This window comes from Amblyomma maculatum, chromosome 10 (genome assembly GCF_055883805.1).
Source record: "Amblyomma maculatum isolate TAMU_Amacu chromosome 10, ASM5588380v1, whole genome shotgun sequence".
NCBI classification, from domain to species: domain Eukaryota; kingdom Metazoa; phylum Arthropoda; class Arachnida; order Ixodida; family Ixodidae; genus Amblyomma; species Amblyomma maculatum.
Window position 1 is genome coordinate 115084622 of NC_139353.1, and position 25580 is coordinate 115110201.

The window sequence follows — 25580 nt, forward strand, 5'->3', positions numbered from 1 at the left end:
TGTGCGTGATTGACAGTGAGGCATATAATTTTGATCTCTGCGCTTCTTCCGGAGTGAAAGCAGCTGTGCCTGTGAATTTTTGTTTGCTTTCTATTTTTAATTTTCAGCTCATTGAATAGAACATTCCAATGCAGTTAATTTCTGTTCACTGGTACATTCATCAAATAAGTTTTCAGTATTAAGTGAACTGAAAACTATTCTTTGCATTGCAGTAGTGTGCAGAAAGCTAAACAACATTGCAAAGTTACTTTCATATGCAACAAGCGAATAGGGTTGGCTCTTTATAATTAAAGAAACAAATGAGCATTTGTTGTTGCGCGAGTCTGTTCATTTCCCTGGCGTGTTCTATGCCTCCTGCTTTATGCTCTGCTGTTTACTACACAATACAAGTTAGGCAGCCCAGCTTTGTTCGATATACACAGTAGACTAAGTGATGTGCTTTTTTTATAACTTCAATAAGAGTTGCCAATTTAATTGGTTTCAGCCTGAAGCCCAACCACAGACTGCGGCAGAACACTGTGGAGCCACTGCATCTACTAGCCAGCCAAGAAATGCAGTAAGTAGTAGCAAAAGTTGACTTCCACAAGACACGAGCTGTATATAAACTGGTTATTAAGGAACTCAACAGTTATGCAACACCTTCACTTACAAGAAGCCAGAACTACCTTTCAGTACAACTTTCAGTGTTCCTGTGCTGTGGAGAGTTGTCTCACGGTGACCCCGCAGGGGGCACCTGTTAAAGCAGGTGTTTGTGTGTTTTGTGCGACCCCTTACGGAAATGCCATATCTGGACTTACAAAAAAAATCCAGATCAGGTATATCAGGAATTGGGCAGATATGGTATATTAGGACAGATCTGGGCCAGATAAGGCATATCTGCCCAATTCCTGATTTCGAGTACCAGATAAGGCATATCTGGTTGTATATGCCTGATCTGCCCAATTCCTGATTTCGAGTACCAGATAAGGCATATCTGGTCAGATATGCCTTATCTACTCAGTTCCTGATTTGAAGATCTAGCCCGCATGGCAGGTAGGTTTTGAACTATATATCTATAGATCTGCATATCAACATAACACTTTATTACAACACACACAAAACAATTTCAGTATTCCAGCTAAACGCACGCTCAGTCAAGTTTGCGAAGGGAAACCTGAATTTCCCCTTTTATTTCAAACCTTACAGGAAAATAGCTTTGAAACCACAGGTTTTCTTTTTACCCTGCCTATATGGAATCGCTCAAAGACGGTCCTGAATTACGTGTGTATACCGAGGGTCAAAGACATGCTCATCCATTAGTAAATGTTGAGATTCTACTCAATTACGCGCGATACTATAACAAACTAATGAGATATCTGAACAGAATAATATCTACACGAGAACCTAAAGTGAAATACATTAATCTATTAAATTAGATATTACAATTTTATTCTGCTCTTTTACACACAGAGCTTTAACCAGTAAATGCTTTTAGTTTGAGCTGGTTTACTTGCGAAGCTAAATAAAATAAACGGCAAATAATCGAACTTGACTATTAAAATGAAATTTAACGGTTTGTCGACACCCGGAAAAGGTAGCGCTAAACCGTAGGGCGATAAAACACACACTGCTGGGACTGCTGATAATACCAAAACCTTAGCAAAGTACATATAGGCTGTAAGGAAGTACTGGTGTTACCTTAAGCAGAGACTGCAGTGCAAAACGAGCGAACGCGCCTAACTCGTGGTTTCTTTTCAGATTAGGAGAGAAAACAAAAAAAGCATGTCCGATGGCATTTGTCATGACAGCGACAACTCTGCCCCTAAACCAAATAAAGCATGAAGCTACTTAGGTAGTGCAAATAATAATAATAATAATAATAAACAACGAAGGACCCTACCCACGCACTGAAATTTGTAAAAATTGCTAGAGCGAAAGACAAATTAGCAACGAAATGTACGGAAAAATATCACATACTGGCAATTACCATCCAATTTACTGATTGGGAAATTAATTTTCCATCAAAATAATAAAGTGAACAATATCCTGGGGCTGGCAAGTGCTAGTTCCCGACAAGAAGTCTCACGCTCACGGTTTTGGTGATCGGGCGTGAAGATGAGGCGGCACGATGAGTGTGCGATCCGACACAATGGTGAAGATTTGGCCGTGCCGCCCAGCGCAGAATCCCCGAAAAGCTCAATCGACCATCAGGTTCGCTGCCAAGGCTGGGGAGGCAGCTTCCACCCGCAGTGGGACACAGTAATTTCCTCTGTGCCGACGGTCAGACTGAGGCTCTTGTAGGTTTGCTGTCGCATCTTTGTTACATGCCCACAGCTAATAGCGAACAGGCGCTGGCACACGCACACACACCAGCATACACAACATGCAGCACGCCCGCCAGCCGCACCGAACTCCGATGTCTGCCACCGAAAAGGAACGAGCTACCAAGTGCTTAGGCGCACGGAGTTGAAAGGGGGAGGGGAAAGAAGCAAGCACGCACAAAACGGAGAGCGCGAGGCCTACGCGGTATAGAGCGTGCCAGCGAGGAGGAGAGATGAAATGCGAGCCAGCGACGCAGGGGCCGGCGCTGTCTGGGAGGGAAGAGGGGAACGCGGGAGAGGAGGAGTCACTGTCTAGACACTGCGGCCCTCGACGAAGCAACCGCCAGCTGTCTCTGAGGGTGAGTCACCGTCTGACAGCGCGGAGGGGGCCGTATACTGAACTGCCATCATTTTCTTGATATTTTGAATCACTCAACTTAACCGACCATGCTGTTGTGCACCGGACTGCGGCCGCATTTTAAATGAAAATGCAAGTTAGTAGGCGGAAACAGGAGCATGTACATGCTCCCTCCTGGATTAAGGAACACATGGTGTAATAATTATAGTGCAGCGAAATCTGCAGAATATTTGAAATATGAGTTGTAGCTATTTTCTAAATTGGATACAATTAACACGCAGGCCATGCTGAGTGTAGAAAAATTGAAGCTCGACCACATGATGCCAATGTTGGATATTTGCAGAAAGTAGACGAAGGCCATATATTGCTAATATACAATAACTATGGCAGCTACATAATTAAGGCCCCGATGAGGTTATATAAAGTCCTGTTGATGCCAGGCATATGGCCCTGGTCTGTTTATATAAGGTCATGACGATGCCATATATGCCCTTTATCAGGCCACATAAGGTCGCGGGGATACTATATATGCCCCTGATCAAGCCATATAAGGTCCCGTTAGCTGTTCAGATATGGATTATATGTTGCATGATATGGCCAAACCTGAGCCATATAAGGGCAACATTTTGCACATATATGACCTTATCTGGCCCAGATAAGGACTTATTTGCTGCCTTATATATTTGTATCTGGCAGCATATGTTCCATATCTGAAGCAGATATGGGATTTCCGTAAGGGACACCACGGACCCCGAGCGCCCACGCTTAGCCGTGCGTGGCATCGTCGTGTCTGGGGAAAAGGGGATCCTGGTGGTTGAGCCGATGCCGAGTGTTTGGACCTTTAAGGCCCCTCGGCGGAGGCAACACACCACTTTGGCCCACGCTTCCCATAGACGGCACCTCCGGGCTGACCCACCCGGGGGAAATCGGCAGTCGCTTTTTCCTGTTCTCCCCTCCATCTTTCCCTTTCCTATTTTCTTTCTTAGAACTGTCCTGTCCTCTCTTACCTTCTTCATTTCTTCCTACTTCCAGCCGGCGAGGGTTAACCTTGTGTGGCTAGCTACCCTGAGTTACGCCATATTGGGTTATAGTTACGGTGTACAGCTGGCGTGGGCAGGAATTGACAATTTCTGTCCCGTCCCCTCGTTGGGCTCCATGGTGGGTGGCTGGCACTGCAGCCGAACAATACAATTTTTTATGGCATCTAAACTCCTTAATCCCGATCGTCCTCCTTCTAAAAGGGGGCGCACCGAGACCACCATGTTCTTCTGAAAGAACATAAACAACTTTCCTCGTTTCCACGTGGTCCACAGTGACCACGAGGAAATCACTGCACGACTTGTGTCCCCATTTGTTGTTTCCCGAACGTTGACTGAGGCCGTTGGCCAGGGCTATAAGATAAAGAAACTTGGAAACGGTGACCTGTTACTAGAATTAATTTACAATCATCAGTATCAGAAGCTAAGTGCAGTCGAATCATTTGGAGAAATACCGGTACACATTAGCCCGCACCGATCACTAAACACTGCCCGAGGAGTCATCTCTGATGATGACCTTAGGTACGTGAGTGAACAAGAACTTCTTGAAGGCCTGAAGGAACAAAATGTCACAGATGTTTACCGGATAAAGATCAGACGAGATAACAAAGAGATAGAAACAAAGCACATTGTACTCACCTTTGCTGCAAGCACTCTCCCAGAATCTGTCGAAGTAGGCTACACAAAGATAAAACTGAGGCCCTACATCCCTAACCCACGCCGTTGCTTCAAATGTCAGAAATATGGCCATGGCTCTCAGAGTTGCCGTGGCCAACTCACATGTACAAAGTGTGCCTCGCACGAACACCCTACAGACAACTGCGAAGAACAGCTGCTTCTCTGCTCAAACTGTGAAGGTAACCACCCAGCTTATTCACGCTCATGCCCATACTGGAAAAAAGAAAAAGAAATAATTACACTGAAAGTCACCGAAAACATATCTTACGGAGAGGCACGAAAGCGGCTTTCTCTTCCTCAAAAGCCACACTACTCCGTTGTGACGCAGCAGGGCGCGGCATCACAGCGGTCGTCGGCACCTGCCCAGGAAGCACGCAGTTCTTCCAGGGCAGCGCCACCTGCGCCCTCGGTGGAGTCAGCTAGCGCTACTCCACCACCACCCGCAAAGCTGGCTGCGCGGACCCCCAGGTCAGCCGGCCCAAAGGCCTCGACCCATGAGTCGAGGCCTAAAACTGACAATCCTGTGCTTTCTGCACAGTCGTCCACCGCATCTGAAGATGCGATGGACACAACTTCTTCACCCCAGCTGCCTAGGCGGCAAAGCTCACTGGAGCGAAAAAGAAAGGGAAAAGTCCCAATAACAGGTCCCAAAGACCTACAAACCTAAATTTAAACTTGTTCCTTAAATAACTTTTAATTATGGCGCTCCTCATTTATTGGAACTGCCGAGGACTCTTTAAAAATTTAGATGATATATATGAAATTCTTGCGGACTATCAACCAAACATACTTTGTCTGCAAGAAACCCATTTAAAACCAGCAGACTCAAATTTCCTTAAGCAATATAATGTATTCAGGAACGACAGGCAAGGCAGCTCTCACTCCTCTGGTGGCGTTGCCATTGTAACACAAAAATCAATCCCCTCTCGAAACATCTCACTCAACACAGACTTAGAGGCAGTGGCAATCAGAAGCTTAGTTTATGGCAAAATAACAACCGTATGTTCCCTGTATATTGCTCCAACTTATAAGCTAAGTAGCGAAAGTTTTGAAAAATTGATTGATCAACTTCCGGAACCTTGGTTGCTGGTCGGAGACTTTAATGCTCACCACCCATTATGGGGATGTACAAGGACGGACTCCCGAGGCGTTCTAATCGAAAAATTCTTATTGTCCTCGGGATCATGCTTACTAAACACGAAGCAGCCAACTTACTACAACATAGCTTATAACCCTTACACATCCATAGATCTAGCCATTGGCTCCTCGATGTTCCTGGCAGCTACAGAGTGGACTGTCATTAACAATCTATACGGAAGTGACCATTTTCCGATCTTAATAAAATATACTGGGAACGGAAATGAAAATGTGTCGAATCACAGAAAATTCAAAGAAAATGCAGCCAACTGGAAGATGTTCAGGGAACACTCATCACTGCCTTGTTCATCCATTAGTGGTCTAGATGTAGATGAAACTCAACGCTTGATCACACTGCACATTATAGAAGCTGCAGAAAAATGCATCCCACAAACGTCAAGTAAGCCACGAAACAAACGAAGACCCTGGTGGAATGCAGAATGTAAGACTGCTCGTGAAGCTCAGAACAAGGCATGGTCGAACTTGCGACGACACCCCACAGCTGAAAACTTAATTGCCTTTAAGCGAGCAAAGGCAAATGGCAGGCGTGTTCGACGCATCTCCAAGCGAGAAAGCTGGTCATCATTCCTTTCTTCAGTGAACTCCTATTCTGACGCACACAAAGTTCACAACAGGATAAGAGCACTTAAAGGATATAGCACAGTCCCAACGCCCCTTGTCAGCACCAGTGGTGACTCTCTTGAACATCAAGCAGACACACTAGGGCAACACTTTGAATACATATTCAGCTCAGCACACTATACAGATTCCTTTTTGCGGCACAAGGCAAGAGAGGAGAGGAAGCACATACATGATAAAAGGCCATCCTCAGGAGGATACAATAGCCCATTCACCATGCAGGAGCTGAAGATTGCACTAGACACATGTGGTAACACAGCACCAGGTCCTGACAGGATCACATATGGAATGCTCAGGCATCTGCATGTGAACACTGTTGAAACCCTACTCTACCTGTATAATAAAGTATGGGCCACAGGACGCTTTCCTAAAGCATGGAAGGAAGCGATCATCATCCCAATATTAAAACCCGGAAAAGAACCCACACTTGCTGCTAGTTATCGGCCTATCGCACTAACCAGCTGTCTATGCAAGCTTTTTGAGAAAATGGTAACGCCCTCTCCATTTCCTTGAATACAATGGTCTTCTTTATCAAAACCAAGCTGGTTTTAGAGCTGGGCGATCAACAGCTGATCAGCTCATTGCCTTTGAGTCTTATGCAAGGGATGCTTTTGTACATAAACAACATTGTTTATCTGTTTTTTTCGATCTTGAAAAAGCATATGATACCACTTGGCGCTATGGTATCATCCGCGACCTCTTCTCTGTTGGCATCACAGGAAACATGTTGAGCACAATTCGAAGTTACTTGTCTGAACGGACCTTCAAAGTTCGTGTTTGCAATGCATATTCAAAGCAGTACATTCAAGAAAATGGTGTCCCTCAAGGTGGTGTTCTCAGTTGCACACTTTTTGTAGTCAAAATGAACTCTTTAAAAAGCGTGCTGCCAAAAACTATTTCTTGTTCTGTATATGTTGATGACGTCCAGATAAGCTTCAAATCTTGCAACTTGGCCATCTGTGAATGACAAATTCAGCTAGGTGTAAACAAATTGTCCAGGTGGGCTGATGACAATGGGTTTAAATTTAACTCTGGAAAGAGTGTTTGTGTACTTTTCTCTAAGCAGCGTGGCATCAGGCCTGACCCCAACATTACACTGAATGGCCAGAGCCTTGCCTTTAAAAAAGAACATAAATTTCTTGGCGTAGTTGTTGACGAAAAACTTTCCTTCATTCCCCACATAAAACAGTTGCGACTGAAGTGTCTCAAAGCGATGAATTTGCTAAAAATTCTCTCTCACCGGTCATGGGGCACAGACCGCGACTGCCTTCTGAACCTTCTGGATAGTGTAGTTCTATCACGCATTGACTATTGCTCGATGGTTTATGGGTCAGCATCATCCTCTGCGCTAAAATTGCTCGATCCCGTGCACCACCTCGGCCTTCGCCTCGCTACGGGCGCTTTCCGAACTAGCCCAATTGCTAGCCTCTATGTCGAGGCGAACCGATGGTCACTGCAACGAAGGAGACAATTTACTTCTCTAACTTATGCTATGAAGGTACTATGCCAACTGGACCATCCATGTCGTCGGCTCCTGCTTGACAAAACTGGCACAGCACTTTTCTAAAAAAAAAAAACCATCTCTAACACCGCCATATCCAATCAGAGTTGCCACGCACATTGAATATCTAAATGTTTCGGTTACCAGTCTTCATACAACTTCCATAAAAGACCTAATTGCTCCTTGGGAAATGCACGGTGTTAATTGCGACCTGTCGTTTCTTGAAGTGGCCAAACATGCATCACCTATTGCCATACAGCAGCACTTCATGTCACTTCAGGAGAAGTACACTTGTGATGAATATTACACTGATGCTTCGAAGTCTGCTCAAGTCTCCTGTGCAGCACATGGACCAAAGTTTTCACAGTCAAAAACCCTGAACAGACATACTAGTATATTTACCGCTGAATGCCATGGTATCCTTTTAGCTGTGAGACACATTATAGAAAATAAAATACAGACGTCGATCATCTACACAGACTCCCTCAGTGTTTTAAAGTCCCTATCCTTTTGGAAATGGCAAAATAAGAACCCAGTACTGAACTCTCTTTATAACACCCTTATGTTTGCCCATGAACAAGAAATTAAAATTACACTGTGTTGGGTGCCAGGCCACCGCTGTATACCTGGTAATGAGGCAGCTGATAGGCTGGCTGCTTCAGCTGCCCTTCGAAATGACACAGACATTGATAAGATAACTTATCATGACCTCAAACCACACATAAAAAACATGATTCGACAACAATGGCAAGAGGAATGGGACGCAGCATCAGAAAATAAACTACACACAATAAAGGCAAAAATAGGCAGGTACACCACAGAAAAACAAGACAGATTTAAAGAAGTAGCCCTGTGCAGGCTGAGAATTGGCCACACATACATAACCCATACATATCTTTTAACCAACTCTCCTGCACCACACTGCTCGAGATGTGGTGATCGACTCACTGTCATACATGTTTTAATCATAAGTGCACAACTGGAACCAGAAAGAAGACGTCATTTTCCCTCCTTGTTCACTCATCAAATACCTGCACACCCATCCATTTTTATTGGCGACAACCAAATGTTTCCTTTAAAACAGGTGCTTAAATTTTTATCACAAGTAGGCTTTTTACATGAAATTTCTTATCGACGTGGGTCTCAGCCCGCTCCTCCTTCAGAGGACGGATGAGATCTTTTAATACATCTACTTATACATTGCGCATCCATTATATATCACAAATGAATTTTAGGCCCTATACACCATTGTTTTTAGCGATATTACAGAGCGAATACATTTTTAGGCCCTATACACCAGTTTTTTATCCCTTCATGAAAAATCACAACTACTCCATCATATAAACTTGAGTGCACCATTAACCTTGAGTTTGGCGCTCTTTGGCCTGAGTCGCCCTTGCGCCATTAAAATCCATCATCATCATCATCAGTTGTTTCACGGTGTAAGGCAAAAGCAGGGTAGACCCATCGATATGCTGCCCAGAAACTAACTCTATCCATGCTATTCCCTTGCTTCATACTACAATCCATAACAAGCAGATGGTGTTCATAAAACTTTGTTGTATCATAGCGAACAACTGAGAGCACTGCTTGTTTTTGGCGATTGTCAGTTGTAGTAAATCACAATAAATCCCTCCCTTTCTTCGAAAGAAACTGTCGCAAACATGCATAGGAAAATGGTAAAATCATTCCTATGTTTTTTTGTTACACGGTGTTCTTTTTCAGTCATTCTGGTCTATTCAACATGTCCTAGCTACTCAACTTTCAGACGGATGCATTTGCCTTTTTTTAGGAGTCAGTTCGGAGCTGCACATGCTCTGCTGCATGGCACAGTGCAGCAACACAGACCCAAGAGCAATGGCCCGATGCACCCAACTGCACACCGCAGCATCGGTCCTGTTGTAAGTAGGATGCATTGCACAACAGGGTAGCAGTTGCCAGAGTTACATGTGTAAGCCTGCATATATGTTTTGGGGGTGGAGCCTCAGTTTGCAAGCCAACAAGGTTGACGACTGGGAGAGTTGGTAACGGCTCATTTTAAACCAACCAAAGGATGAGACACAGGGAAGAAGAGAAAGGACAAGAGAACGAGTCTTCGTTGTTTTCTTTCGTTCAATAAACATTCAGTTGGTAGCCCAGCCTTGTCCTGTTCTCTTATTCCCTGTGTCTCGTCCTTTGGCTTGTTGAAAATTGCAAGTCAACTTTTTGACAAGTGGACTTGTCTTCGTCTGGGCAGCATGGTCGTCAGGCGTCACTAGTTGGGGTGACCGTGCTGTCCAGACGAAGACTGAAGCTCCCGCTCAAGCATGAAGACTAATCAGCCAAGAAGATGCACACAGGAAAAAACAGAAGCAGAAAGAAAGACTGGTTCGTTCTTTCTGCCTCTCTGTTGTTTCCTGTGTGCGTCTTCTAGGCTGGTTAGTCTTTCTTCATGCAATGCACCAACCAGCCCAACCAACGTGTTTTACTCCCGCTCAACCCTTACTCAGTTTCTTTTCACTTCGTGCATGCATCTTACCTCATTCTACCCTGGAATATCTGCATGTTGTAACAAGAGCAAAAAATTGTGGCAGCTACGCAGGTCAACCTGAACCTGAGAGTCCTTGTTGCGGCCAGGACTCAAACTGAACTGCCTGCTGCCCCACTATCACCCATACCAAAATGCTTTAGAGCACAGCGTGCATCAACCCCACAGCCACGGGAACTGCCATCTCATACAGTACAGCCAGAAGCAGAGAGTTTGGTTTTCGACGATGGCTTGGACTGGGATGAAGAGAGAGAGCCAGCTGCAGAGCATGACACCACATATATGCCGTCATTTGAGACAAGTTTTGGCAAGTGTGTGAAGTGTGCGATTAATACTAATATAATGCTTACATGAGTATGTAAACTACAGTAGGCTCATGGTCACTGCTCAGCTCAAGAGTGAACAAATAACTCTTACCGATAGTGTGCACAGTTTAATGCATGAAAAATGCAAAACAGTGACTGATGAATGTGCATACTTAAAAGCCCTCCACTGTAGTGCCTCTTTCTTTCCCTTTTTTCACTCCTTCCTTAATGCTACAAATAAGTTACTCTTTGAAAGCGATATGCCAACTGCGCATTTATTTTTGCATACGGATAATTTATGTGTATATTCTGCAGTGCTCCCTAAGTAAATGTTGATAACGTTTGAGGGCGAGTTTGCATGTCAGTTCAGCAGGTACTGGAGTATTAATAATTTGAGCATCACCTCCACACACACCTATGAAACATGTAAATCGGCATAACTGTTTACTTGGAAGACATTCATTTTCCAGTACAGGGATGCAGTTGTGCAAACCTCAGACCAGGGTAGCGCTGTGAAAGGCCCAACCTTTTGTATTGCTAGAAAGGAGTTTCAAATGAGCCCATGACAACTCTAATGCAATGGAATGCTTTTTATTTGCAGTTCACATTCGGAGATACCTCTGCAAAATGAACAAAAGTTCATTGTATTTGAGGGGTGTCTGAGAGAGCTGGTAGGCACCTGCCGCACCTGCTCCCAACCCTGCCGCAGTCACTTTACTGTGGAAGGCACGCTGCTTACAGTGCGTGCTTCATGTGCACTCGGCCACGAGTTAACCTGATGGAGCCAGCCACAAGTGGGCAACAACGCAGCTGCCAATCGTCTGTTGGCTGCAGCCATACTTTTCTCCGGCTGTCCAGTGGCTGCAACGCTTCGTTGCTTGAAGGCCATCAATGTGCAGACCATCTGCGAGCGGACATACTACAATTATCAGCGAGCCTACCTGCTGGCTGCTATAAAGACGGTATGACTGCATGAACTACAAAGCTCTCTGAAGCTTCAAAAGCCTGGCAGAAGCCTCATTTTCATTCATAAGATAAACCAGAACGGCAAATCTGTCAGTAATAATTTAGGCATATATGAAAGAAATTTGATGCAAATTTACACTTTTCGGATTCAGTGCTGTGCATTAACATATTTCAGCTGTCCGTATCATAAAGCACTAAGGATGCATGGCTATGTACAGTAGCAAGTGAAGCGTTCCATGGCCAGAGACCTAGTGGAAACTGGGCCTCTTCAAGAGAGCTGAAACATACATTCGACACTTTTAATTTCAATGAAAATAATGTAATAATGTATGCTCACCCGGAACAACATATCAGAGTTTGATTTTTAAAAAATTTTGAAGTGCTATAAAAAATTTCTTGCAGCTAGCTGTCCAGCTATATTTCTGTCAACACTCCACGTACAGCCCAATGAGGCCATAGCTGTGATCTTTTCTCCCAGGATAGCTATCGTGTAAAAAATAATTATACGTGGCAACCTTGAAAAAAAAATGCTCAAATTGTGGAGGGGCATAGCTCCCAAAATATGAAACCCAAAAGCCAGCAACTTTGGGATATTATTATGCATTTTGTTGACAACATCCATACTGATTTTGGAGGGCCTGCTAAGTATCCTTCATGTTTGCAAATGTGTGCAATTGCAGTCAAGACATTTGGGTTGCCAAATTCAGAAAATGATTTACCATAAAAAGAGCCATATTAAATTTCATTCCAACCAAAACAAATGATGCTTCAGAACATGACCAATCATATGCATGTTCTGTGGCATTATTAATGTACTTCTAGATTTCAAAAGGTAGCGAATATAACCCTGTTGGCACGTTCATTGCGTTGACTAAAGCTGTGGATTAGAAGGATTGAGTCCCAACTTTAGGTGACTGAGTGGTCAGGGAACAGAGAAGAACTGTGAATTACTCTTTCAGTGACAGGTTTTTAGTGAAATCTTGGGCTAAAAAGGTCTAGCATTCTTTAATTATATTTATTTTGGCTTCGTGCTTACTTGCTCAACCCTATGCGCTCGCTCTTTTATGCCTACCAGTGCAATGCTTGCCTCCTCTAAGGATGCGCATCCTGCACCAAGCCACATAAACAGAACATGTAGTAAGCTGAAATTGTTGAAGCATTGACTTCACCCATGAGCGAAAGCAGTGCATCAAGCAGAAGAGTCGAGTGGCACAAAAAATTTGCCGGCTCCAAGTCTCAGCAGGCCCCCACTGGGGATTCCCGCCAACCAACTTTTGCAGAAACCTCTCATGAGTGCACAGATGTGCTTACCTTCCTGCCAACATTCTGTTTGGAATATCACAATCTTTCGCTCCTTTTCAGAAAAAAAAAAAGAACATTGAGGGAAAACAGCAAAAATGCAGCTGCCAATTCCATCATTCAGAAAGGCACTAAGGCCACCTACGTCAGCGATGCATTGAGTTCACAGGTGCCAGAACAGTCTGTGGCTCAAAACAAGCTGTGCAAGCAACTCGTTAGATTATTTCTTTTTATCAGTATGTGGACACTTGCGTGTGTTTCGGCTGCAGCCTTTAGCGGCATTTCTCAAGAACCTTAGCCCTTACTGCACCTAAATGGGAATGCCCTCATAAACAGAGTACTCGAGTAACTCTCAGCCACACATGCGACCCCATCGATAGCGTGCCAGGGCGCCCAATACACACACTTTCTGGAGCAGAGCTGGACCTTTCAAGGCATCCGTTGCTGCTGTTATTGTTCTTACTTTATTGGTCCGAACAGCCACCTGTAAGTATTTTAGCGGTCATAGCAAGAACACAGCCTACTGTAACTTAGCAGCAACCTAAAAGATAGATATCAAACCTAATTTCATTTTTAGAGTATATTTTGGAGTGCCTGTCCTAATGCAGAATAATCGGTTTGGTTTGGTTTGTGGGATTTAACGTCCCAAAGCACCTCAAGATGAGAGATGGCGTAATGGAAAGCTCCGGAAATTTTGACCACCTGGGGTTCTTAAACTTGCACTCTCTCTTTTTGCCATTGGTACCTGCTGGTACCACTGGTCCACGTTAAGGAGCTCTCAACAGTGGCTTTTTCAGGGACGGAAAGTCTCTTCTGGTCGCAATTACTCCAACAGTTCCATGATCGGCTCATTCCAGCAACAAAAACATTTTCCCCACACAAAGTCTGCTTGTCCGAAGGGAAGAGATGCATAAGGCAGACTTATTCTCAGCAAACCAATGTCTAGATTCATAATACCGTGAAAGTTCCTCCAATATAAATTTCATTTTTTATGTCTTCTGAAATAATCTGCACAGTACATGCGCTTTCAGTTGTATTTCTCAGCCATCAAAGCATGTGAATGCACGATATGTTAGTGAACTACAGCTGGCTAAGCTCATGGGCAGCTGATCACAGCTAGGGGACTAACCCAACAAGGTTCATATTATCAGAGCCAAACATGTCCCTTTAAGCAGCGAGAGATAAACAGTAAAAGAGCAAACTTTTTCAGCCACTCACTTTGGCACTAAATTTAGAAAATTGTTTTTAACACTTCATGCAACTACCTTTTCAAGCCTTATTTAACAGCATGTGTGTGCTAAGTAAGATTGTAAAAACCTAAAATAGAGTTCATATTTTATATCAGGCACTTAAATATAGAAGGTATCGATCTTATGTAGGCACAACAAGTGAAAACATGCTGTCCTGCATGCAGCTTTTTCAGGAGCAGCAGGCACTTCTGGCAGCTGACCTTCAAGGCATGCAGCTTGACCTTGCTGGCGATTGTCGGTGCGACTCACCTGGGTACAGTGCCAAGTACTTAACCTACAGCCTGCTTGCCACGAAACTTGGCAAAATTGTCTGCACTGAGCAGGTTGTGGTTAAAGAGGTGAGTTTTCATTACCTGCAAACAAGGAGCAATGCAATGATGGCGCAACAACATTATGTAGGTGATTTACCTGGCTTGTGTGTACAGGCCCTCGTTTGACGTCCCAGTGCCACCGCAATTTTGTGCCAGCAAAGAAAAAAGAAAAAAAAAGGAGTGTTGACAAATCAGAATGAGGTTACATAAGTAAAATGCATTAAATTGAAATCAAATGTCATCAGTCGTGCGAGTTGTATACAAACACAGAAGAGGACTACAGACTACATAGTGAAGGTCAGAGGTGCAGCCAGCGGGAGGGCTTATGGGGCTTTAGCCCCCCCCCCCCCCCCCCCGAAATTGTTTTGTACTGTCATACACCGCAGACCAAAACAACCACTAGAGCCGGAAATCAATCTGGACTTTGTCTCCAGTATGTCTTTTTCACACTCAAAAAGAGATTTCTGCGGGAATAAAAAAAGCGAAAGGTGCATTTAGTTTTCTGAAATCGTTCATTGGACCATACAAGGGAGACAAGCCATACTACTATCAGACAAGCTGACAAAGCACGCAGATATGGAATGCATGCAGAAATTAAAAAAAAAAAACTTAGAAAGGAGCGTGACATCACATGCACAGCCTCCACAGGCCAAATTCGATCTTCTGACGCCGCGCTGTCTTCTCCCTCTCGGGCCTCTTGTTCGCACTGAATCTCTGAGTTTTTGTGTCGAAGTGGTCTACTGAGAGTCCTCGTCTGTTCGTAACATTCCAGTTAGTTAGAGTGCAGATGCTGCATTATAATCAAAGTTATAAGCACACTAGAGAGTGCAGGCAATCATTCCATCTGCAAGTCCGTCAGGAAGACTACGTACTCAAGCTAATGTTAATTGTATGGCTGAAAAACTGCCTATGATGAATTTTCAGTTCTGCATTTGCTAAATTAAAAGAATGATTTTAGTCTGAGACAATTCATGCGCAGGATACTCGATGGAGCGAAAGTCCCGGATGGTACTAGTTTTCCGCGCAATCTTTGCATCCCGGCATGCAGAATTTATGGCGGTTAATAGGTTGGAGACAGGTATCTCGATACGGAGGTGGCTAAGCAGCAACTTCAGCCCCCCTCGAAAAAAATTTCTGGCTATGCCACTGGTGAAGGTACTTTTTACAGAAAATGTTCAAATGGTAATCAGGAGCGGGTTCACACAAAGTGATATAATGCTTTCACTACTCACGGCATGTCCTCATAAGAAATGAAATCCTGTTATAAAAGTTTGCACCGCACTAGCAACTTTTGATCTGCTGATGGACATCTGAGTAATTTAGGGGAGGAACTGTAATGCACACAAGAGGACCTGAATGTGTATAGGGTGATAATAGGACTGAAAAGTGACATCAAGTAAACTGAAGTAAGTTAACAAGGTACGAGAAATAGAAAATTCACTTGTCTATGTTAAGTAGCATTGCTCATTAGGAACCAAAGAAGGAAGTTACCAGTGGAATAAGGAGCAACTGAGGGGCAGCTTAAAAGCCCCGTCAAGTGAATAGCCGCACCATAATATTGCTATGAGGAAGCCGAAGATACGTAACATGGAAGACAGATAACTGAAAGTCACTTCACATAACAAACAAGATTCCAAACAAAGGCAAATGCACCAGGGTGGAACGGAGTAAAGTAAGCTGGCGAGATGTGGAAATTCAAAAGCCACAGCTGGTGCTGGAGATAATTAGAAGTGAATGAGTGTGGAAGCTAATAACTGTAATGAAAGAAAAAAGTGGTTTCTTAAGTTATTTCATATTGTGCTTTTTTGTTTCTTTCACAGTCAGATGCAGTGCCTAACAGCGTAGCAATGGAGAAAGGACTGAGAAAGTGCCTGGAGGGCCTTGAGGATGCAGGAGTCACAGTATGCTCTTTGACAACAGGTAATTTCAGGCTTCTGTACTTCGCTATAACATGACAAGGCAATCTCTTATGTAGTCCAAGGTTGAAAAAAAGCTTGTCTTACGAGGAAAAGGCATGATTTTGAAACAAATATCAGCTGAAGGAAAAGACAGGAAACGAATGATTTCAAGGCCCGTATGGGTCCTTTGTTCAGAAATAGAAATGAAAACCAGTTCGGCCATGTTTATACATGCGATGACCACCGCAATAAGCATGTGTAAGCTTCTGGCATGGGCTAATGTGTCCGGTTAAGTGTGTGCAGAGTTCATTGGTTGTGGAAGGACTCTAGGAATAGGTGCAATGATAATGTTGATTCTCTGGCAGTGATTGTGGCAGAGTTTTGCGCAACAGTGTGATCTATTTTTGAGATCATCTGCCAAGGCATTCTACTTGCTGCAACTATTAGCGACCCTCCTCAGGGTACCAAAGAAAGAGTTCAAGCAGGCCACCATTCCTCATGCAGCAGACGTAAGCAAAACAATGGAAGATTTTTCACTAGCTGCGATGTTAAAGTATGCTATGTGCCTACTAGCAAGCTGCGGCAGCAACTTGTGTGTGGAGCAGTTTATAAAATCTCACGTAAAGATTGCGACGCAGTAATTGAAATCTTGATGCTGCTCTGTAGATTCTATGGTAATCGGAGCCGCTCATAAGGGCTCCGTGCAGAAACCCATGGATGGATGGATTGAAACGGGGTGGTAGCAGTAGCTATCATGCTCGTTTTTCTCCCTATATCTTAATTATTATTTAGATTGGTTAACTAAACCACCATTCTATTTATTAAATTTTTGTTTCTACATTACTAACATTATGTCACTTCTCTGCTTTTAAGCCACCAATCTTCCAGTCGCTTTTTGCTAGTTTCCACCGCCGGTTTATTCACCCGGCCACTGGTATCTCTAAACCCCAGAGCTTCAGGAACTGAGCCTGCATCAATTTCCGGATGGATACCATTACATTCCAGTATAATATGGTCAACTGTTTCACTGGAGTTACCACATACAGCACATGCGTCATCTTCATTGTTAAATTTCTTTTTGCAGCTGCGTGTTATAAGGCACCCTGATCTAGCTGGGCGTTTATTTCTAGGCTGGAAACACGAGAAATGGAAGACCACAGGAGGAGAAACACGGGCAGTTGGGAAAGGCCGAGCAAAAAACGGAGGGGGGGGGGAATAAAAGAACACATTTTTCTTTGGTTTGCATAACAAAAGCAATGAAAGCTGGGGCAGAGCATCGACACCTGACGAAGGACCCCGTATAAGATTGGAGCTCACGCAAGGTATCGTAGACAGGCAAATATAGACCACAGGACAGCTTAAGTGAAAATTATGCAATGATTAACTGTATCCACAAGCACGGCCCCCTGGGCGTGCATAGCGGTCCCAGTAGATGTGCATTCCATTTCTTGGGCATGCCAAATGACACTATGCAGATAGTGCAGATGCCTAGGAGTTGCCCAATTTTTTTTTTAGAGTTGAGAAAGACTGCTAACGCAGGTGAAGGTAGTGTGATCTCTTTTGGGAAAATCGCTTCATGCAAAATCTAGGCGCGGCAAATCCAGGCATGATCGCCAGCTCACTGCTCATTGGATAGAAGCGATTCGTAAAGCTTATTTGGGGACGTGAAATATATATAATCAAGCCAGTGAAAATCGGTACAACCCAGCAACCCAGCGACTGCAACTTAGAAATTCATTTGGTCCATAGAAAGAATGAACGCCGAATGCGACCCACGCGCAGCAGATCCACTGTGTTTCCACGGTGCGGCCGGGCACACCAGCACTACAAAAAACTCCTTTTCGCCGTGAGGGGCGCTCGCACTGCGGAGCGAGCTACTCCTGCACGGTGCTCATAGTAGCATTCATTTGACCTTTGGGTTGGCGGGCCATTTGTCCAAGAGCTTTCAGAATGCCAGTGCAATGAGTTATAAGTCATGATGTTCCACTGCTTCTGTAAACAAATATTTTCTCTCAGTAATTAGTTTCTGCCGAGTAGAAAAGCCAGGTATTAAACACTGGTTTGATGTATGGCACGTTGCCAAAGGTAAGTAAATATGGCACTGTGTTGTTACTACAAGAGACTCAAGGTTATGCTTTGCAAGAATAACAATTTCTTGTTTTGTTCTAGGCCTCAAGAAAAAACTGCAGTTGTGTAGCCGCAAACACCCCATAATACAGGAATGGGTCGAAAGCATAATTGATCATCTTTACTGGGTGGCCGCTATGGGCCGAGGGAATGGAGACCTCGTGGTCAGCATGTGGAACAGCTGGCTTAACCATGTTTGCGACAAGCACGATGGCCACGAGGGACCCTATGAAAAATGCGTGCATGCCCCTCTTGGAAAGCGCCAGTGGTTGAAACAAAGTAGTGTTGTAGAATGCTGTTAGTACTATAATTACTCCATTTTGAATTTTAGTCCGCAGTAATAGAATCAAAACTGGACTTGACCAAATGCGATTTCTTTCAGATTCCAAGGCCTTCCAGCATCTGAAGGAAATTGTTACCAATCGTTTGTTCCTGCGTGACATCCGTCAACTGTCTCCCGACGTGCAGACCTTTTCATTGGAGTCCTTCCACAGCCTGCTAATCCAGTTTGCTCCCAAGGCAAATGCCTTCTCAGAGGAAGGGATGCAAGCAAGGTATGTATGTTTTGACATGTGGCATGCAAGCAAATCAACAATTTCCCTTGACATAGGACCAGGCTGGCTGTGATGCACTTCAATGAAAATGCCCTGCGAATGCAAGCGGAGACAGGAGACGGAGAGCAGCGATGGAAGATTCGAACGTCTAAAGCGAGGAAGGGACACTTCACTGTCTGTCCAATTAAAGAGGAGCCAACATACAGTAAGCAATTAATGGACACCTAACAAACACCTGTACACAGAAGCATTTTTTAATAATTACAGCCTTGTCACAAGGTCACCAGACTTTCAGTATTACTAAAAGTCTTACTAGTCTATCATTCAAAGACAATAGATATACCAAATTATTATCATCTTGACGTGGATCGTGCAAACTTGTACAAATATTCAGTCTAATTCTGCTGTTGTACAGTCAAACCATACCTAACTTGGTGCTTTTTTTTCCCACAGGCTATATTGACAACCTCTTGGCCAGTGTTCTGGAAAGTTGCGAGGGCTCTTCCTACAAGGAAAGCTTCCTAAGGAATCGGCCGCCAACTCCGCACCACATGACGAGCCACACAGCAGGCCTGAAAGCAGGACCTCATCACTGCCAGGCATTCAAGGTTTTCAAAACCACCACCACCACCTCCACTATTCCTGCCTGCACTACCATCAACATCAACAGGTTCATGAATCACACATTGCAGTGCAGGGCTACACAGAAATTTCAACCACCTGGGTTTCTGTAACGTGCACTGACAGACATCGCACAGTACATGGGCGCCTTGCTTTCAGCCTCCATTGATAAGCGGCAGCTGCGGCCAAGATTTGGTACCACATACTTGGGTTGGGTAGTCGAGCGCCCTAACTACTGAGCCACTCTGGCGGGGCAAAAGAAAAGTTATTGATCATTCATCATTTAATATATTAGCACCATTCACAATTCTCTGTGTTTGGACACTACCTGTACTATGTTAGAACTTCTTCATCGAGAGAGGAAGATTGCAAGTTGCAAGGACCATTGCAAGTTCAAGTGGTATACAGTCTAAGCTTCATTGCTTCCTTTCGCGGCCGCCTCGGCTCCACTTCATTTAGACAATCCACGCAGCAATAGGAATCCCAGGAATCTCGCAGGACAATGCCACCCACAGTGACACAAGGCGCAGTACTAGTAAAGAAGACAGGTGAAGCTTGCAACGTTGGCGGAGAGGTCTCTTGCTGTAAGCATGAAACGCTACCTGGAACCACAACAAAATCTCCGCACCCATCTTGATGGTATCCCTGCCGAAGTGGAGGAAGAGCCAAGACGGGAACTAGAATTCACCGATCTCAAGGTCAATGTTCTGCTAGACAGAACTGAAGCATTGTATCATCAGATAAAGAACATGGAAGAGAACTTTTTCGAGGAGACTAGACAAATTGATCAAAGGAAAGTCCTCAGATGCTGCTACATACGACAAGGTAGTAAAAACTACTGTGAGACTCGTCTCAGGCTCGGGACCCAAAGATCTACCCAGATGGCGCGCCAACAAGGCTTCGTGGGCGACTTAAGTTCCTTTCGGAGCGACTTCAAGTCTTTGCTGCTATTTTGAAGAGCCATTTCTGCTCTGTTGACTCACTACCTAACCTTGCCCACATGAGCTGCCACAATCCACATCATCACAATGACCCATTAGGGTTTCTTTCGCTACTTTTGGTATGAGCGAAGACCTTTTACAAGACTTCTAGAAAGCCGACCTTGATTGGGATGAGATACTGCTGCACCTTTGGAGAAGATCTGATGCTCATGAATGGAATATAGAAGCAGCCACTTTACAACTTCTGCATTGCTAGGTTTCTGGGAATGCATGGTAACATGGAGTTACATAATTCTGACTGCCCCTCGATTAATTTATTAGAGAATGTTCAGCTTCACATTCCTGCACAGAAGCTGCCGAGCAGTTCACACGTCGTGAATATGACCTCTCGACCAAAGCCTCCTATTAACATTTTTTTTATTGAAGTTTTTAGCAAAAAAACAGTTTTGTAGTGAGACCGAAGCGAAAGGTGACGTACAAAGATGACTGAGATATTCAGCTCCCTTACTAGGCGTTTAAGAGCAAATGCGTAGATTTTCCGCTACGTTAACAACTTGAAGAACAAGGAAAAGGCGACTGGACTATTTTCGGCAGAAGTTTAAAAAGCAGAACGTCACATTGTTCATAACGAACAGCAGTGCCTTGAAGCCGTAAAACCCCTACACAGGGGCATTTGAGGTATAAATAAAAAAATTGCGTGAAAAAGAAAGCCCCACTTTTTATGCGGTTGAGTATGGCAGCTTTGGTTGCATTTTGACAACGATGGACTGCTATGAGTCCTAGGTGTCTGCGAATCAAAGATGACGTGTATGGAGCATGGAATCTCACCCTTTTGCCGAAGAACTCCCATTTTTCCCGACTAATCATCCTGCAGACACACGAGCAGGTTTATCACACTTGCTTTCAAGACACCTTAACACAGGTGTGCAAAAAGTACTAGAATCCTCATGCGTGGCAGCCAGTTAAAAAGGTGATCCGAGGGTATTTCATCTGTAGAATGCCAAGCCGTTTCAAAAGGTAACATCTCCACTACACGTCGACTGCATCAACAAGTCATCCCCTTTCGTTGTGACAGGATATTTCTTCGCTGAGCCTGCGCTGCACCCAGAAGCAACAGATATGCAAGCGATGGATATGCAAGCAACAGATATGCAGGCAGCAATAACATAAAGCAAGAAGCAAAGGGACTGCAGGGCCATCATGGATAGATCCAGCCGCTGCAGCCAGGCCAGCTTGCGTAGCGGAGCAAGTTGGCGTTCAGACAGGTGACTGGCGATGCTTGTTATAAGAACCAATACAAATGCTGACAAGAAGAGTGGAAACACTACCAAGTAAAGAGAGAAAGAGAAAATAATTTAATGAAAAGGAAGGCAAAGAGGTCGGCGGGCACATGTCACCCTGGCCTGCTACTACCAAGTAATTTACTAAGCGAGTATATCTGCAGCAAAGTAGGCGAACTTGAAGGTCAACCAGTTTTACATTATAATAGTAGCATTACCGAAGGCATTGTGAGCACTGAGGAAGTCTGAAAGTGCAGAAGAGAGAATAAAAAAAAAAAGAAAAAGAGGAACACTTGAAAAAGACAAAGGAAGTGCAGTAAAAAAAAATACAGTGAACGAGTAAATGGCGGTAAGCAGAAAGACACTATATTTGCCTAGGAAGAGAGTAATGCAAGCTTATTCTGGCATGAGCGGGCACACAATGTGTGCTTCCAAGTAAGGGCATTGCTTGTGCCACTTCTCATAACTGGGCTGTTGATAGATATAATAAAAAGAGATGGCTACGAGCAACTGGACTTCTTGTGTACATAACATTATTTATACGCTGGCAGATAACTGCTCCCTGCTGTGATTCTCTTTTTCTAGCTTGTACCACTGATTTGCTAACCTTTGACAGCATGAAATTTTTTTTCGTCTGCTCAGTTTAGCACCATTTGCACTTGTGTGGCTTCCCGAGCAACTAGTCTTGGCAGCTAGTGACACTGGGTGCGATGAAGAACCGCAACGATATCTGTCACCGCAAAGTGCCGAACAGTATGGAACAATATAGCAATGAAGAAATTTGCCTTAAAAAACAGGTTAAATATTGAAGCACGGAATGACATTTTGGTGTAAGAACTGAACGGCATTAAAAGTGCTGCCCTTGATCATGACTTTGTTCTCTTTCATTGTGAACCAATAGTAAACTGACGCGACGGCCAGACAGCGTCTGTAATGCACAAACTTGAGAAAAATTGATGACGAAGTCAAAATAGGAATGAAAATAGCAGACGTAAATAAAAGATGCCTGCTGTAAACTTTCTCAATAAAAAGAACTATTCACGGCTTCCGTACATCTGATTTCTACACATGTGGTAGGCAACACATTTGCCATTGACAATTCACTCTCTCGTGACCTCCACACTACACTGAATGTTGTTCACAGGTAAGGACAAGTTGTACTCTGTCTTGCAACAAGCGTTAGTGAGAACACTTAAATGGGCTGCACACACAGCGACATGCACACAAGGTAAAATGCACTAAGAACACGTACCGTGGGCCCTGAGAAGGGCCGGTGAAATCTTGCTGCTGTCCTGCAAAAGCCATGCTGGTCCCCTGCCAACAGTATTAAAACAGTTCGCGAGAGAAATGGGCTTATAGCAGCACTAAGCAAATATGCAGCTAACGGGAAAAGTGTATCATGACATGGGTGGGTCATTACCTGCACTTAGAGGCCAGGGTACCGAAAGCCCACATAGCTGGCTGATGGAAAGTGGCGCCGGATGCGGGAGACAACGCATGCCGGCAGCACAACCCTGTTGCCTCTCCCGAGACTCCTCCATACCCAGCGCGTGAACGAGCGGTACGCGAGGAAACGATAGGCGCTGAAAAAAAAACAGGGGTTGAAGCATATAAGTTCAATTGCGAGACACTTCGAGATTACCTGTGCAGCTCCCCGTCCACCTCCAGGTCGACGCTGTTCTCCCTCATCTCCCAATAGACGACCCTGAGCACTTCAGGGGTGCAGCAAACGCTCTCAAATACCGGATGCATGGTAATGCAGCCCTCCGGATTCTCCGCAACCACCGCCGGAACGTCGCAGCAACACACTTGCTCCAGTTGTGTGGGCATTGTTTCGCAGAAGCCGCAACTGCACCTGCGTTAGCCTTAAATGTGCACCTGCATATTTTGTATGACTTATACAACTAAGCATATGCAGACGATCATAATTTGACGTAAGTTCAATGCGCGAAAACACGCAAGAAACGTAACGGCCGGGACGCGTCCCGTTACCTTTCTGGTGTCCGTGTGTGTTTTCGCGCCTTGAAATTACGATGAACTATCACCAATTAGCTCAACAAAACGTTCTTTTGATCACAATTCGATTCCTCAGGTTCATCACTTACCCCTCAACACCATCGCCACCGCCGTCGTCAGGGGAGTCCGGTGAGCCGGCTAACGAGTCGCTTTCACCGTCGTCGCGATTTAGCGCCGGGTTGACAAGTGGTGTGTTCTTGTAGGGCTCGAAGCCCATCTCCGCTGACATCCGCAAAAGTCGCTGCTCAAGCTCGGGGTCCATGACGGGACGACAAAGGGCGCAAAGATTTGGCGAAGACAGGCAAGCGCTAGAAATCTATGCGACGCAAGTTGACGGGTTTACGCGAACACGCGAGTACGGTACGCCAGCGAGCGCGCGGCAACCGGAAGTTCGTCTGGGTGACGTATCTCTGGGCGGAGCTTTGAACTAGCTTGTATTCTTTATTTTTTATGACTCCCTTCGGCGTACGAGTTCAGAGGGAAAATTGGACGGGTCATTTTTAATCGCCGATATCTCTGGTTTGGCAGAAGCTAGATCAAAAATTTTTGTGGGAGAATGATGGGTGGTTCAATATCTATCAGTGTTATGGCGTTGTTTACTCTTCTTGATGACCCCTTTTTGGGGACCTTTAAGTTGGATTATGTGTTCTCCATCCTACATAAATAATGCATTATGTATGTAAGCACTCCAGTAGAACTTTTTGCTGGGTTAGTTGGTGCATGTTATGAAATAAAGAAGCGTCCACAATAAACAAATATAACTAAGTGTCACGGACAACTTGTATGAAAGAGGACTGAACAAGGGTAGAGGGAGATGCCTAAGTTCGCAGGTCAACGTTTTGACCAGTTGGCTTGTCTTCATCTGGGCGGAGAAATCATCACTGGCACGGGTTTAAATACGCTGAAGAAAAGCTGAGGAGGAGGAGGGTGCTTGATAAGAAAGTAGGTCAAGAACTGAAAGAAAAATAGAGAAAAAAATTTCTTCAGTATGGATTTTGCAGCCTGGACTCTGTTCCTGTGGCCTGAAAAAGAAATAAAAGTGGCAGCAGCAGGAAAAACTACAATGCAGGGTAGATGATTAGTCAGCATAGTCCAGGGTTTCACGGACTACCGTCTGGCGAAAGGCGAACATTGCAGAAACAAACATACACTCGCCAAAATGTTCTAAAAAATGGAAACGTAATATTTCGGGGCCCGTGCGGGTCCCTTGATCACATGGAGCGCTGCATGGAACTAGGGCAGCTTAAATGCGATAAAATTGGGTAGTGTCCGATTGTAGATCTCTGGAAGATTTCCACGTGTCCTATTAAAAGCATAACACGAGGCATGCTTTTAGCAGGACACATGTAAATCTTCCAGAGATCTACAATCGGACGGTATGCAATTTTAACCATATTTAAGCCGCTGTCGTTCCATGCAGCGCTACATGTTAACAAGGGACTCGTACCAGCCCCGAAACGTGGTTTTTCCTTTTTTTTTTTCAGAAGATTGGAGTGAGTGTATGCTTGTTTTAGCAGTGATTAGTCAGCACCTAAAGCAGTTTTAGTGCAGACACACTTTTCTTGAAAAACAACATGCATTCCAAAATGTCCTGATAACTGATATCTGCAGGGGAACAATTCTCAAAAGCTTTCCCCAAAGGGGGAGAAGGAAAAAGAGATAGAATATTAACAGGACAGTGAACCATACCTCCCACTGTGGTTCACTGTCCTGTTAATATTCTTTTTTTTATGTCCATCTCCCCCATCTGGAGAATGCATTTGAGAATTTTTTTTTTTGTGTGTGTGCAGTCGTGGCCGAGCGGTTAAGGCGATGGACTAGATATCCATGCAGGG

At 44.4% G+C, this 25580-nt stretch overlaps 2 protein-coding genes across 2 annotated transcripts; one reads left to right on the forward strand and one right to left on the reverse strand.

The window, feature by feature from the left end:
- Positions 1–1025: 1025 nt before the first annotated feature.
- LOC146177290 (uncharacterized) lies at positions 1026–22498 on the forward strand. The gene is made up of 12 exons (XM_084581511.1): positions 1026–1032; positions 10224–10484; positions 11293–11444; positions 14162–14335; positions 16129–16228; positions 17604–17618; positions 18223–18291; positions 18376–18612; positions 18716–18887; positions 18944–19092; positions 19341–19557; positions 22372–22498. Exons 1-12 carry the CDS (start codon positions 1026–1028, stop codon positions 22496–22498), a joined length of 1680 nt encoding a protein of 559 aa, XP_084437637.1.
- A 657-nt stretch (positions 22499–23155) lies between these two features.
- On the reverse strand, positions 23156–24007 carry LOC146177291 (uncharacterized). Its single transcript, XM_084581512.1, has 3 exons — positions 23835–24007; positions 23372–23584; positions 23156–23312 (listed from the first exon to the last, which is right to left on the reverse strand). Exons 1-3 carry the CDS (start codon positions 24005–24007, stop codon positions 23156–23158), a joined length of 543 nt encoding a protein of 180 aa, XP_084437638.1.
- Between the last annotated feature and the right edge of the window lie 1573 nt (positions 24008–25580).

What these genes read in the sequence shown, in the direction of transcription:
- LOC146177290 (XM_084581511.1), top strand. An exon ending in TGTATGGCACGTTGCCAAAG is followed by an intron (nt 18,292 to 18,375) that starts GTAAGTAAATAT and finishes GTTTTGTTCTAG; the next exon opens with GCCTCAAGAAAAAACTGCAG. An exon ending in ACTACCATCAACATCAACAG is followed by an intron (nt 19,558 to 22,371) that starts GTTCATGAATCA and finishes TCGTCTGCTCAG; the next exon opens with TTTAGCACCATTTGCACTTG.
- LOC146177291 (XM_084581512.1), bottom strand. Translation starts at nt 24,007, where the DNA reads ATGGACCCCGAGCTTGAGCAGCGACTTTTGCGGATGTCAGCGGAGATG. An exon ending in GGTGGCGATGGTGTTGAGGG is followed by an intron (nt 23,585 to 23,834) that starts GTAAGTGATGAA and finishes AGGCTAACGCAG; the next exon opens with GTGCAGTTGCGGCTTCTGCG. An exon ending in GTGGACGGGGAGCTGCACAG is followed by an intron (nt 23,313 to 23,371) that starts GTAATCTCGAAG and finishes TTTTTTTTTCAG; the next exon opens with CGCCTATCGTTTCCTCGCGT.